This window comes from Macaca mulatta, chromosome 19 (genome assembly GCF_049350105.2).
Source record: "Macaca mulatta isolate MMU2019108-1 chromosome 19, T2T-MMU8v2.0, whole genome shotgun sequence".
Lineage (NCBI taxonomy): Eukaryota > Metazoa > Chordata > Mammalia > Primates > Cercopithecidae > Macaca > Macaca mulatta.
This window is the reverse complement of record NC_133424.1, coordinates 43,694,411-43,708,203: the sequence shown is the minus strand read 5'-3', so window position 1 is coordinate 43,708,203 and position 13,793 is coordinate 43,694,411. Positions and strand designations below refer to the sequence as shown.

General features: G+C 42.9%; 1 protein-coding gene across 5 annotated transcripts in view; it reads right to left on the bottom strand.

Annotated features, from left to right (window-relative positions):
* Positions 1–13,793, bottom strand: part of DPY19L3 (dpy-19 like C-mannosyltransferase 3) — an 82,223-nt gene that overhangs the window by 64,234 nt on the left and 4,196 nt on the right. For all 5 annotated transcript variants that reach the window (XR_013410406.1, XR_013410407.1, XM_077982051.1 and 2 more), the window contains exon 3: positions 11,666–11,799. Coding sequence is in view for 3 of the 5 variants with exons in the window: in XM_077982051.1 (XP_077838177.1) it covers positions 11,666–11,799 (134 nt within the window). In the remaining 2 variants the exon portion in view is untranslated. The remainder of the gene's footprint in view (positions 1–11,665; positions 11,800–13,793) is intronic.

The window sequence follows — 13,793 nt, the reverse complement described above, 5'->3', positions numbered from 1 at the left end:
TGGAATGACTGGGTTAAAACATGTAAATCACTTTCTCTTACTTGAGCATTTTCTTTTTTTGTTGTTGTTTTTTTTTTTTTTGAGACGGAGTCTTGCTCTGTTGCCCAGGCTGGAGTGCAGTGGCGCGATCTGGGCTCACTCCAAGCTCCGCCTCCCGGGTTTACGCCATTCTCCTGCCTCAGCCTCCCGAGTAGCTGGGACTACAGGCGCCCGCCACCACACCCGGCTAGTTTTTTGTATTTTTAGTAGAGACGGGGTTTCACTGTGTGAGCCAGGATGGGATGGTCTCGATCTCCTGACCTTGTGATCCGCCCACCTCAGCCTCCCAAAGTGCTGGGATTACAGGCGTGAGCCACCACACCCGGCCCTACTTTCTAGGCATCATTCATGGTCTCTGACCATTAGACGTTACTGTGGAGAACCTGAATGCCAGGTTGACCTTTGTTTCTCCTTATTGGTAACTTGATCTTTTTGTCTAGAATGTCCAAAGGTTTCTTTATATATTTAAGTCCAGCAACTTCAGAGAACTCTATCCTGCTAATGATTTTTCTAGGCCAATTTATCCCGGAACCTGCTCTGCCCCTTCAATTACTAGATTCAAATTTCCTTTTATTTTTGGAAAGTTTCCTTGAATTACATCTTTAAACACGTGCTTTTTGTTTTGTTTTGTTTCCCTGATTTATTGTTCTGGTTCTCTTTTTTTGGGACACAAATGATGCATGCTTGCTGCTCTTTGTCCTCAATTGTCACTTGCTTTCTCATACTGTCACTTTATTCAATCTTCCTTTCATTTTGTTGACCTCTCTCAGTCCTGTCCAACATTGCTCTTTCTGTACATTCTGCAGATTCTAGTCTCCTGTATGGTGCATCCGAGATGGTCATAATTTCTACAATGATTCTACCTTGTAATTCTATTTCTTGTCTAAAGTCTGCCAGTTCATGTTTCACTTCCTTTTGTTCTCTTCCTGTTCCCCCTTGAAGAAGGTACACAGCTTCTTACGCTTCTCCTTTGTATGCATCTTCCACAGTGGCAAATGATTACCTTTTAATGTGACGTGTGTGGTTACAACCTCCACATCTCCACCGTAAAATTCTTCTGAGGACTGTTCTTCATCAATGATGTCTACTTGTTCTCTTCCCTTTTTTGTTGCAGTATCACTGGACAATCTTGTCCCAGTTCCTTCCTTATCAGTTATGTCTGAATGTGGCAAGTTCTTTTTTTTTTGAGACGGAGTCTCGCTCTGTCGCCCAGGCTGGAGTGCAGTGTCCGGATCTCAGCTCACTGCAAGCTCCGCCTCCCGGGTTTATGCCATTCTCCTGCCTCAGCCTCCCGAGTAGCTGGGACTACAGGCGCCGGCCACCTCGCCCGGCTAATTTTTTGTATTTTTTAGTAGAGACGGGGTTTCACTGTGTTAGCCAGGATGGTCTCGATCTCCCGACCTCGTGAGCCGCCCGTCTCGGCCTCCCAAAGTGCTGGGATTACAGGCTTGAGCCACCGCGCCCGGCCTCTGAATGTGGCAAGTTCTTACCACACAAGCTACTTGCAGGAAGTTCATGTGGGGGCGAGGCTGGGCACAAAGCTCAGGTCAGCAAGATTTTTCATTATATAGGGTGTTTTACAAGGGTGAGTTATTTAGTCTTTTCCTCATTTTAGTCAACAGAACTTGATAGCTTTGGGGATCTTCAAAATGCAGGTTGCCTCCCTTCATTACTGTCCTCTTAAATCCCATCTCTTACAAATATGGCTTGTCTCTGTGATCACTCCTTCTGGCCGGCCTGTGTAGCGTGCTGTTCTTCATAGCAGAGTGGATCCAAGAGAGCTGCTGCCACTATAGCCTGCACACTCATCCCATGTTCCTACTCAAGGCACTGTTGGTTTTACCCCTAAGGAGATGCCACTAACTTTGGAGGACGATGCTTTACTCACTTTATCTGACCCCTGCGGCTTGCAGACTCCTCTTTCTTTTTTTTTTTTTGAGATGAAGTCTCGCTTTGTCACCCAGGCTGCAGTGCAGTGGCGCAATCTTGGTTCACTGCAACCTTTCCCGCCCAGGTTCAAGCGATTCTCCTGCTTCAGCTGGGATTACAGGAGTGCACCACCACGCCTGGCTAATTTTTGTATTTTTAGCAGAGACAGGGTTTTGCCATGTTGGCCAGGCTGGTCTTGAACTCCTGGGCTCAAGTGATGTGCCCGCCTTGGCCTCCCAAAGTGCTGGGATTACAGGCATGAGCCACCATGCCTGGCCGCAGACTCTTCTCTCAGCATCTTTCTGAGTGCCACTGGATTTAGCAGCCCCCTTGATCAAAGTTGGAACCTGATTATCTATTTTTCACATTCCTTAATTGCGCTGAGGGAATTCCAAGAAAGAAGGAACTGATAACCACTACATTGCCACTTTAAAGTGAGAATAAGTAAGCCATGTTAGGAATTTAACTGTAGTATTATAAACAATCTAACTATCCAAAGTTGGGAGCATGAAAATAGTGGAATAATCAAGAGTATAAAAACTTCAAAAATATTAAATTATAAAACCATAACTACTTACGTAATTACAAAAGTTTTGTGAAAATGTATACATGGAAAAAGCATAGGATGTAACAGCAGATAAGGTAGATTATAAAAACTAGCTATACTCGGGTCATAAATAAGTAAAATATTTAGGCACTTAGGAGGAAGAATAGAAGGGAAAAATGAAAACTGCTTTTTGTTAAGGGTAATGAATATTAAGTAATTTTTTCATTTAAAATTTTGTCATTATTGTTACAACATAGTTTCAATAATTTAAAAAAAATACACACTCAGAAAATAAAAAGGAAGGCTATATAGATCTATCAAATACATGGCAGGGCGTGGTGGCTCACGCTTGTAATCCCAGCACTCTGAGAGGCCAAGATGGGCGGAACACCTGAGGTCAGGAGTTCGAGACCAGCCTGACCAACATGGCAAAACTTCGTCTCTACTAAAAAATACAAAAATTAGCTGGGCGTGGTGGTGCGCACCTGTAATCCCAGCTACTCTACTCAGGAGGCTGAGGCAGGAGAATCACTTGAATTCGGGAGGCGAAGGTTGCAGTGAGTCAAGACTACACTACTGTACTCCAGCCTGGGCGACAGAGTGAGACTCCATCTCAACAACCACCACAATAAAAAACAAAACTACTGAACAAAAATCACTTAAAATGCATCCACTGGCTCCTGCAACTGCCAGGACTAACCATATCGTATCCTCGAAGGCAAGCTCTGGAAGTCATATCCTTTGGTTCTAGTTCCCATCCAGATCCTTCACAGCAGCCAGTGCCTCCCCTTTTCCTCTGCCTACCCCATACCCTCAGCCCCAGCAGTGGACTCTACTGCAGAATACTGAAAGCTACTTAGCACTGATGACGTGCCAGGCACCATAAGGGCAGAACACCAAGTAAGAAAATGGGCTTTCACTAGCTGCGCGTGGTGGCTCATGCCTGTAATCCCAGCACTTTGGGAATTTGAGGTGGGCGGATCACGAGGTCAAGAGATCGAGACCATCCTGGCCAACATGGTGAAACCCCGTCTCCACTAAAAATACAAAAATTAGCCGGGCACGGTGGCGCCTGCCTGTAATCCCAGCTACTTGGGAGGCTGAGGCAGGAGAACCGCTTGAACCCAGGAGGCGGAGGATGCAGTGAGCCAAAATCGTGCCACTACACTCCAGCCTGGGTGACAGAGCAAGACTCTGTCTCAAAAAAAAAAAAAAAAAGGCAGGGGGTGGTTTACTTTTTGTTTCTGTTTACAATAAAGGGCAGTAAAAAAGCTGGTTGCACTGAAAGGACAATTTAGAGTTAGTGTTTGGGCTCTAAACATAGGCAGATTACACAAATATGTAGGTCGGGCATTGTGGCTCACACCTATAATCCCAGCACTTTGGGAGGCCCAGGTGGGAGGCTTGCTTGAGGTGAAGAGTTCAAGAACAGCCTGGGCAACAAAGTGAGACTCTGTCTCTACAAAAAATGAAAAAATTAGCCGGTGCCACTTGGGAGGCTGAGGTGGGTGGATTGCTTGAGCCCAGGAGTTCAAGGTTGCAGTGACCTTGATTGTGCCACTGCCTGAGTGATAGAGTGAGAACCTGTCTCAAAAAATAGGTACAAATAAATACAGTATGTATTAAAATGCCCCCAAATAGTTCCAAGCATGTAACAGACATTCAATAAACGGTATTTTAAAAAATCTTGAATACTTTCAATTTCCCAGCATTAAGACAACAGAAAAATAACTTAAAATTTCAAAAATATGCTGAGAAAGGATACTAGATATGTATTTTCTAAGACCATGTAAAACTAGTATCTTTTCCTTTAACTTTCCAGTTGCTATTTCAGGGTTTCCACTTTTCACATACAAACAATACAACAAGCATTTAAAAATAATTTTGAATGCATAAATTCAATGTATGACTTGTCTATTATATAAGCAACACTTTTACTCTCTGAATAATTACAACTACTTCAAAATGTTAAAAAATAACATCAAAGTATTTTCATTAAACACTACCTAATTTTGATGAGGTAGGAACACGAAAGGAAAACAGATTTACTCTTCTCAAATAATTCCCCAATATAGAAATGGTATAAATTAGAGGAGATTTATAAAGGAATATACACTCTAAAAATGAGTTTTTCTTTGGTCAATAAGGTCTTTGTTCAGTGATATTTATAATTTCTAATTGTTTATTGACAGAAAATATGTACATATTTAAAAATTAAATCAGATTAATTTAAAAAAATTGAGTTCTTGAGTTGTACTACCCCATTTCAAGTGTTCAGCAGCCACATGTGCCCACTGTACTAGACAGTGCATAGACTGAACATTTCCTTCACTATAGTCCTATTGGACAATGCTGATCTAGAGAATCTAAACAAAACACTAAACCAAATGCCTACGCAGAGGTATTAACAGGTTTGAGAAATGGTTCTAACATTGGAGGATTCTTCTTGTGATATAGGAAACAAACCAAAATGTGTGCCATGGACTACTGCTTCAACACAAAGGAAAAAAATTGAATAAGACTCTGAGCTCAATTGTAAGTTTCAGAGGACAAGCGTGGTGGGTGGGGAAAAGTGCCTGTTTTATAGCTTCCCAGATGGTATCTGAGGCACAGACAGAAACTGGCCCAGGTTCTCTTTCCTTTCTCATTTTACACACTCCTGAAACAATCTCACCCACACATCTACAAGATGGTAATATGAAAATGCCCATTTCCAACACAGATGGAACTCCTGCCTTCAGCCCCGTAAGTCTAGCTCCCTTTACTCCATATTTCTGTGTGGACTGCTTTAAAAGTGCCTCACAACATAGTCAAACCTCAGCTCGTTGTTCCCTGCCTTGCCTCCTGTGCAAGAAAAAAATTGGCTGGCCTCTGTCCCTGGTTACGGGGAGGTAACCTTGTATTAGTCCATTCCTCACTCTGCTAATAGACATAACTGAGACTGGGTAATTTACAAAGGAAAGAGGTTTACTGGAGTCACAGTTCCACGTGGCTGGAGAGGTCTCACAATCATGGAAGAATGTGAATGAGGAGCAAAGTCAAGTCTTACACGGTGGCAGGCAGATCTGGCCAGGCGTGGTGGCTCACACCTGTAATTCCAGCCCTTTGGGAGGCCAAAGTGGGCAGATCACGAGGTCAGGAGTTCAAGATTAGCCTGACCAACATAGTGAAACCCATCTCTACTAAAAATACAAAAATTAGCCAGGCGTGGTAGCACGCACCTGTAATCTCAGCTACTCAGGAGGCTGAGGCAGGAGAATCAATCGCTTAAACCCAGGAGGTGGAGGTTGCAGTGATCCGAGATTGTGCCACCGCACTCCAGTCTGGACGACAGAGCGAGACTCTGTCTCAAAAAAAAAAATTAAAATAAATAAATAAAACCAACAGATCTCGTGAGACTTATTCACTATCACGAGAGCAGCACAGGAAAGGCCCGCCCCCATAATTCAATTACCTCCCACTGGGTCCCTCCCACGACATGTGGGAATTATGGGAACCACAATTAAAGATGAGATTTGGGTGGGGACACAGCCAAACCATATCAAAACTCTACGCTCCAGGAATAAAGAATCTGGCTGCTGTTTGTTCCCAGTTCCTGGAAGATACGCTCTAAATCCTTGGAACTTTAAGTGATGAGAGTGTCTTTGTTATTCATGGTAGGTTCTTCAGACCTCATCTGAGAGCCTGTGCTAGCAGGTGACAGGGTGAGCTCCTAATTTGTGTTAAGGAGATGACTCAGGATTGGGGTTGGCCATGCCAGAACACTCAACCATGTGGCCTCAGAGTCAGGGCTTTGAGCCATGTGCTAGCAGCCCAACCTCTAAGGAGAAGAAAAGGGCTGCAGATTGTGTCCAGCCTTGTGGGCAATAATTCAATCAATCGTGCCCACATAATGAAACCTCAATAAAAACTAGACACCGGAACTCAGGGGAGCTTCTTTGGTTGGCTCCACATAGTGTAACACACTGATGTGCCAGGAGGGTAATGGGCCTGACTCCACGGGGAAAAGATAATGAAAGCTTCCAAAGGGACCCTCGAAGACTTGGCTGCGTGTGTCACTCCCTTTGGCTGGTTCTGATTTGTAATCTTTTGCTATAACAAATCTGTAGTCATAATACAGCACTTTCCTGAATTCTGTGAGTTGTTCTAGTGAACTGTTGAACCTGAGCGGGTGGTGGGAACCTCAGAATTTGTAGCCAGCTGGTCAGAAGTGAGGGTTGTCTGGGGGTGGGGGGGCCCAAACTTGCACTGGTGTGTGAAACGAAGGCATTTTTGTAGAGAGCTGTACTCTCATCCTGTGAAGTTTGGCCTAATGGTGGGTAGCTGGTATCAGAACTCAAACCCTCCAGCTCTGCTCCTCCCGGTGCTCACTGTCACAGTAAATGGCATGTCCATCCATCCACCCCGCTGCTAAGCACACCAGGCAGCTTGGACCGAGGTTCCCTCTCAACTGTTCCCTCTCAACGAACTTCTACACAATGAATCAAGACATCCCTCCAAGTCCACTTCCTAAAAAGCTCTGACTTCGGTTCACGTCTCTGCAACTCTTCTGCAGCCTCAAAGCCCTATGTGATCTGTTCTTCTCCTCTCTTGTACCTTCTCCTCATTGCTCATAAAATTCTGGCCACATGCACCTTCTCTCTGATCCTGGATTTGCCAAGTTCATTCCTACCTTACAGACTTTTGGCTTGCTGTTTCCTCTGCCTAGAATGTTCTCGCAGATCTTAGCTTGGCTGGTTCCTTCTATAATATCATGTAGGTTTTGGTTTACATGTCCTCAAAGTGGTCTGCTTTACTTTCCTATTCCAAGTAGCCTTCTAGTGACTATCTCATCATCCCGTGTGACTTTCACCACAGGATTCATTTTCATTTTCTTTCTGATTTTTCCCCTTTTCATCCTAATCGAGTTCTATGTCGTATTCAATGTTTTATTCCCAAAGCCTAGAAAAGTGTCTGGCACACAGAAGATATTCACTTACTGAATATGTGAATGCGATAAATATTACTGAATCCACTGAACTGGATTATCTTAGCAGTTTCCTGACTTTAGTTTTGCTCTCCCCAAATCCATTTTCCACATCATAGCCTGAGGCAACTTTCTGAAACACCAATACGATGACATCGCTGCCTCACTAAAAATATGGCTCACTACTATAATACATTCAGAGAGAGTTCTATCTTCGAGACAGAGAAGACAGACCCTTTATTATCTGGCCTCTGTTTACCATTCCCAGTACATCCCTTCTCCCCTTCTACTCTCTAGCCAGGCTAAACTACTGGCAATGCTTCACATACCAGGCTCTCTTGCCTCTTCAATTTCCTGCACTTGTCCCTCTTCTAGGACACTCATCTTTCCTCCCCAGCTTGCCTGGTTAACTCTTACTCCTCCTTCAGGTCTATTTAACCATCATTTCCTCTAGAAAAGCTTCCCTGATCTTCCAAAATGAGGTTAGGCTCCCCCTCCTATGTGCTCCCACAGTGCTCTCTATCTCACCCCATCCTAGCACTGAGTGTGGATGTCCTGTAATTGTCTGGATACTCACCTGTTTCCTTCTCAAGAGTGTAAGTTCCTTGGGGGCACGGCCTTGTCTTATTCAGTGATACTGCTACCACTAAGCACAGTGCCTGCTGGCATACTGTAGGTGCTTAATATATACTTACTCAATTCATTTACTATACTGGAAAATCTGCTGGCAAATTCAGAAATCTGTGTTATTCCTTCCATGTTCTCCAGAGTGTTTAACTCAATGTTACCCACGGAACAGGAGCTCAGTAAATACTAGGTGAAACTAGAACTTCCTTAACCCAGTGAAAGTAAAGAGAGAAAAACCAAGGGTGTTCAAATTTCTCGATGATGGGGTATATTTATTTAAGGAAACCAGCAAGGCTAGTTACAAGTTTTACATTAAAGAGCTACACTTAATAGTTTATAATTAAGTTATATGATCTCTTTCAACATGTCTCCTTGCTACACTGTTGTTAGCATTTAATTTGAGCTATCTGCTCACATGGGGATATTTCAGTCTTTTTTCAAAATACTTATGTTAATATATAAGCACTACATGGTTTAATTCGAGGTAATCGCTTTATAAGCACTTTTTTTTTGAAATGAAGTCTTGCTCTGTCACACAGGCTGGAGTGCAGTGGCACGATCTCAGTTCACTGCAACCTCTGCCTCCTGGGTTCAAGCAATTCTCCTGCCTCAGCCTCCTGGGTAGATGGAAATACAGGCATGCGCCACCATGCCTGGCTAATTTCTTTTGTATTTTTAGTAGAGACAGTGTTTCACCATGTTGGCCAAGCTGGTCTCAAACTCCTGACCTCAAGTGATCCACCACGCCCTGCCAGCATTCCATTTTAAAGAGATAGGCAGGGCATAGTGGCTCACACCTGCAATCCCAACACGTTGGGAGGCCAACGCAGGAGGATTGCTTGAGTCCAGGAGTTTGAGAACAGCCTGGGCAACACAGTAGGCCCATCTCTACAAAAAATTAAATAATTATCTGGGAATAGTGACATGCACCAGTTACTTGGGAGGCTGAGGTCAGAGTAATGCTTCAGCCCAGGAGGCTGGGGCTGCAGCGAGCTGTGATTGCGCCACTGCACTCCAGCCTGGGTGACAAAGAAAGACCCTGTCCGCCCCAGCTCCTCCCAAAAAAAGATAGATAAACGGGTAAAATTCTTCTGACAAGAAGAACTACCTACTGTCACTGAAGGATAAGAATTATTCTTCTTTGGTACTATGATAATTTATATAAAGATATATATACTGTTCCCATAAAGTAACACAGCAGGTTTAAAAATAAACACACTAGAAGTTATTCTTATGAACTAGATTTCTCATCAAAGCAATCTCCTTTGGAGGCTCATTCCAGTAAGAGAACCAAAGCTCAAAATGTTTTGGAAAACTTTCTTTGGAAAATGTCTTTAGATCCTACATCAGTCACTTCTTTTGAACTTTCTTACAGATACACATCTTTGGCTTTGACGGTGTTTGTTTACCTTTACAAGCAACTAATCATCAGACACCACAGTTTAAGAGCATGACATATTAGATTTAAAAATAAGGTATATTTGGATGTAAATTTCCACATGTAAGTTATATACGAGTTCTGAAAACAATGCCAAGAGGAGTTCTAGTGGGCTGGGCAACAGAGCGAGACTCCGTCTCAAAAAAAAAAAAAAAAAAAGAAATGCTGAAAAAGAGAGAGAGAAAGAAAACAAGGAAACGTGGCTGGGCGCGGTGGCTCAAGCCTGTAATCCCAGCACTTTGGGAGGCCGAGACGGGTGGATCACGAAGTCAGGAGATCGAGAACATCCTGGCTAATACCGTGAAACCCCGTCTCTACTAAAAAATACAAAAAACTAGCCGGGTGAGTTGGCGGGCGCCTGTAGTCCCAGCTACTCGGGAGGCTGAGGCAGGAGAATGGCATAAACCCGGAGGCGGAGCTTGCAGTGAGCTGAGATCCGGCCACTGCACTCCAGCCCGGGCGACAGAGTGAGACTCCGTCTCAAAAAAAAAAAAAAAAAGAAAAAAAGAAAACAAGGAAACATGTTTAAAGAGTCACAGACCACCCTCCCAACTTTTTTTTTTTTTTGAGACGAAGTCTCACTCTGTTACCCGGGCTGGAGTGCAGTGGTGTGATCTCGGCTCACCACAACCTCTTCCCCCCGAGTTCAAGTGATTCTTGTGCCTCAGCCTCCTGAGCAGCTGAGATTACAGGTGTATGTCATCGTGCCTGGCTCATATTTGTGTTTTTAGTAGAGATGGGGTTTCACCATGTTGGCCAGGCTGGTCTTGAACTCCTGACTTCAAGTGATCCACCCACCTCGACCTCTCAAAGTGCTGATATTACAGGCGTGATGCCCGGCTGACCCTCTTGCAAATCGGATTAAAATTACTGCTCCTTTCCCTGGAAATATCATAGGTTCCACATCGCCCTATGCCCTGCAAAACCACTTGCACAGAGTATTAGATAGGCATGAACATGCTGAGGACCCTCTGTGGAGCTCATGATTTAAAGCAGTGGCTTTTTTATTTCTTTTTCGGTTTTTTGTTTGTTGGTTGGTTGGTTGGTTTTTTTCCTGTTGTAGCCAATAAGAAAAAAAAGAGAAGTACCTTGTATACTGTGACCCAGTTTGTGCACACATATATATATAATTAAAAGTTTCACAAAACAATCCTCAACTCTACTAGATGTGACAGTATTCTCTTCTTTTTGATCTCATTAAGAAAAATGTTACTCATGACCTACTGCACTAATTTCACAATCTATAACTTGAATAATACTAATTTAGAGTAACTGCTAAATAAATAGAATAATTTAATGAAAAAGAAAAAACTCATTTGATTAGAAAAATCCTGGGCTGGGTGCTGTGGCTCATTCTCATATTTTGGAATACCGAGGCAGTAGGATCACTTGAGCCCAGGAGTTTGAGACCAGCATGGGCAACAAAGTGAGACCCTGTCTACAAAAAAATCAAAAAATTAGCTTGGCGAGGTGGTGCATGCCTGTGGTCCCAGCGACACAGGAAGCAATGGCAGGATACTCGCTTGAGCCCAGGAGGCTGAGGCTGCAGTGAGCCATGTTTGCACCACTGCATCCTAGCCTGGGTGACAAAGCAATAACCTATCTCAAAAAATTAAAAATAAAGATTCTGGCTGGGCGTGGTGGCTCATGCCTGTAATCCCAGCACGCTGGGAAGCAGAGGCAGGCGGATCACAAGGTCAGGAGTTCGAGACCAGCCTGGCCAACATGGTGAAACCCCGTCTCTAGTAAAAATACAAAAATTAGCTGGATGTGGTGACACGCACCTATAGTCCCAGCTACTCGGGAGGCTAAGCCAAAAGAATCACCTGAACCTGGGAGGCAGAGGTTGCAGTGAGCCAAGATTGTGTCACTGCACTCCAGCCTGGGTGACAGAGTGAGACTCCACCTCAAAAATAAATAAATAAATAAATATTTTTAAAAAGATTCTGATATGTTATTTTAAAATAATAAACACAAAAATCTTTTCACTCTATAGTTCAACCTTTCTAGAGATTGGATTCTTTATGGTAAAACTGTGTTGCCTTGGTCATTCATCCACATGGCTTACTACTGGAGACCCCACTGAGTGAATCATACAATGGTCAAAGAAACTCCATACCTTAATATTAGAAAACCATAAATCATTTTCATGTAACGTGGCAAGGTAGACAGACGTAAGAAGTCCAATGCAAAGGGCAATGGTTCCACCAATTGTCAATGACAAAATCTTCCATAATCTTCTACTGGTACAACCTTTTGGAAAAATGGAACAGATAAATAACTAAGTTAGCAAAAAAATTAGAATGTAATAGTTCTACTTCAGATTACCAAGTAAGCTAAGTCTAGCTGCCTGTCACTGGGAAAGCTTTTCCTGTCTCCAACAGAGGGTCCTTTCTGATTCCACAGACCTGTTTTATTCTACTACAACTTTTGCCCCATATCCAACTGTTCATGTGTGCGTTCTGCCAACTACAATGTGAGCTTCTTGAAGACAAATATATTATCTTATTCATCTTTAATACTGAGGACCTCTGTCTGGCACACTTTAACAACCATAATTTAACTATGAAGTCTGTTAAACGGATGACTAAATGTGTTACATGCCTAGGACGCAATCGATCTTTTAGATGATCTAGGTACAACCGGTGGTTTATTCTTTAAAAGCTATTTTAAAAACTTAATTACCTAAAAAAATATTTTTTTTTTTTTGAGACAGGATCTTGCTCTGTTGCCCAAGATGGAATGCAGTGGAGCAATCTCGGTTCACTACAACCTCTGCCTCCTAGGTTCAAGCAATTCTCCCACCTCAGTCTCCTGAGTAGCTGGGACAACAGGCACACACCACTATGCCTGGCTAATTTTTGTATTTTTAGTAGATACAGGGTTTCACCATGTTGGCCAGGCTGGTCTTGAACTCCTGACCTCAAGTGATCCACCCGCCTCGGGCTCCCACAGTGCTGGGATTATAGGCATGAGCCACTGCACCTGGCCGATTACCTAAAACTTTTTTTTAAAACCCACAGGTTTTGCAGGAATGCTCTGGCGGGAAAAAACTTACAGAATAAATAATCCAACATAACTCCAGTTAAAGGACATATAAACTAGGAAAAATATGGATAGCACATATACGAAAGCTTAAATACCCTTAATATAAGATGAATACTTTCAGGACAATTTATTTTATGTCAGGACAATTTATTGTCCTGTCAAGATGAATACTGCAGTAGGAAAAAGATAAAGGACATGAACAGGCAATGTACAATAGAAAAAAGTGGCCAATAATAATAGACTGAAGATGTTCAAATTCATTAATGTTAAAGAAATGCAAATCAAAACTGTGAGTTATACTTCTAAAAATCTTGGCCAATTTGACAGCTTTCAAAATGCGAATACTCTGTTTTGGTAAGGGTATAAAAAATAGACATCTTCAAACATTGCTGATAGAAGAATAAATTGGTGCCTCTCTGGAATGTAACATGGCAGCAGTGAGTAAAAGCCACCAAAATGAGCATCCCATTTGGCCAGTAATTCCAAATCTAGGCAAGTATCCTGCTATGGTTTGACTATTTGGCCCTCCAAATCTCATGATGAAATATGATTCCCAATGTTGGAGGTGGGGCCTAATGGGAGGTGGTGTGGTGATGGAACCAGATCCCTCATAAACGGCTTGGTGAGATTCTAGCAGTACCGAGTTCTCGAGTTCTCATTCTGTTAGTCCTAGGGGAGCTGGTTGGTTAAAAAAGAGCCTGACACCCTGTATTCCTCGGAAATTACTTCTACTCTGGTCATGTGATCTCTATACACTGGCTCCCCTAGGCATTCCACCATGATTGGAAGCTTCCTGAGGTCTCACTAGAGGCCAATGCTGGTGCCATGCTTCCCGTACCGTCTGCAGAACGCTGAGGCAAATAAACCTCTTTTCTTTATAAATCACCCAGCCTCAAGTATTCTTTTATGGCAACAGAAATGGACTAAGACATGCCCCAAGGAAATAAAGTTTTAAACAAACATATGGCCACAAGGAAACTGATCACGGTTCTGTCTGTATTAGCAAATGGTAAGAAAACCTTTCACTTCTACAGTGGCAGCTATAAAAATACTTTACTTCGATATTTCAAAAATACGTTAACTGGCTTATGACATGTTCATAACATAGTAAGAGAAAAACAGCAAGCTACAAAATAGCACGTAGATCCCAATCTTGCAAAACTGTATATGAATGCTTATGGGTATACATACGCAGAATA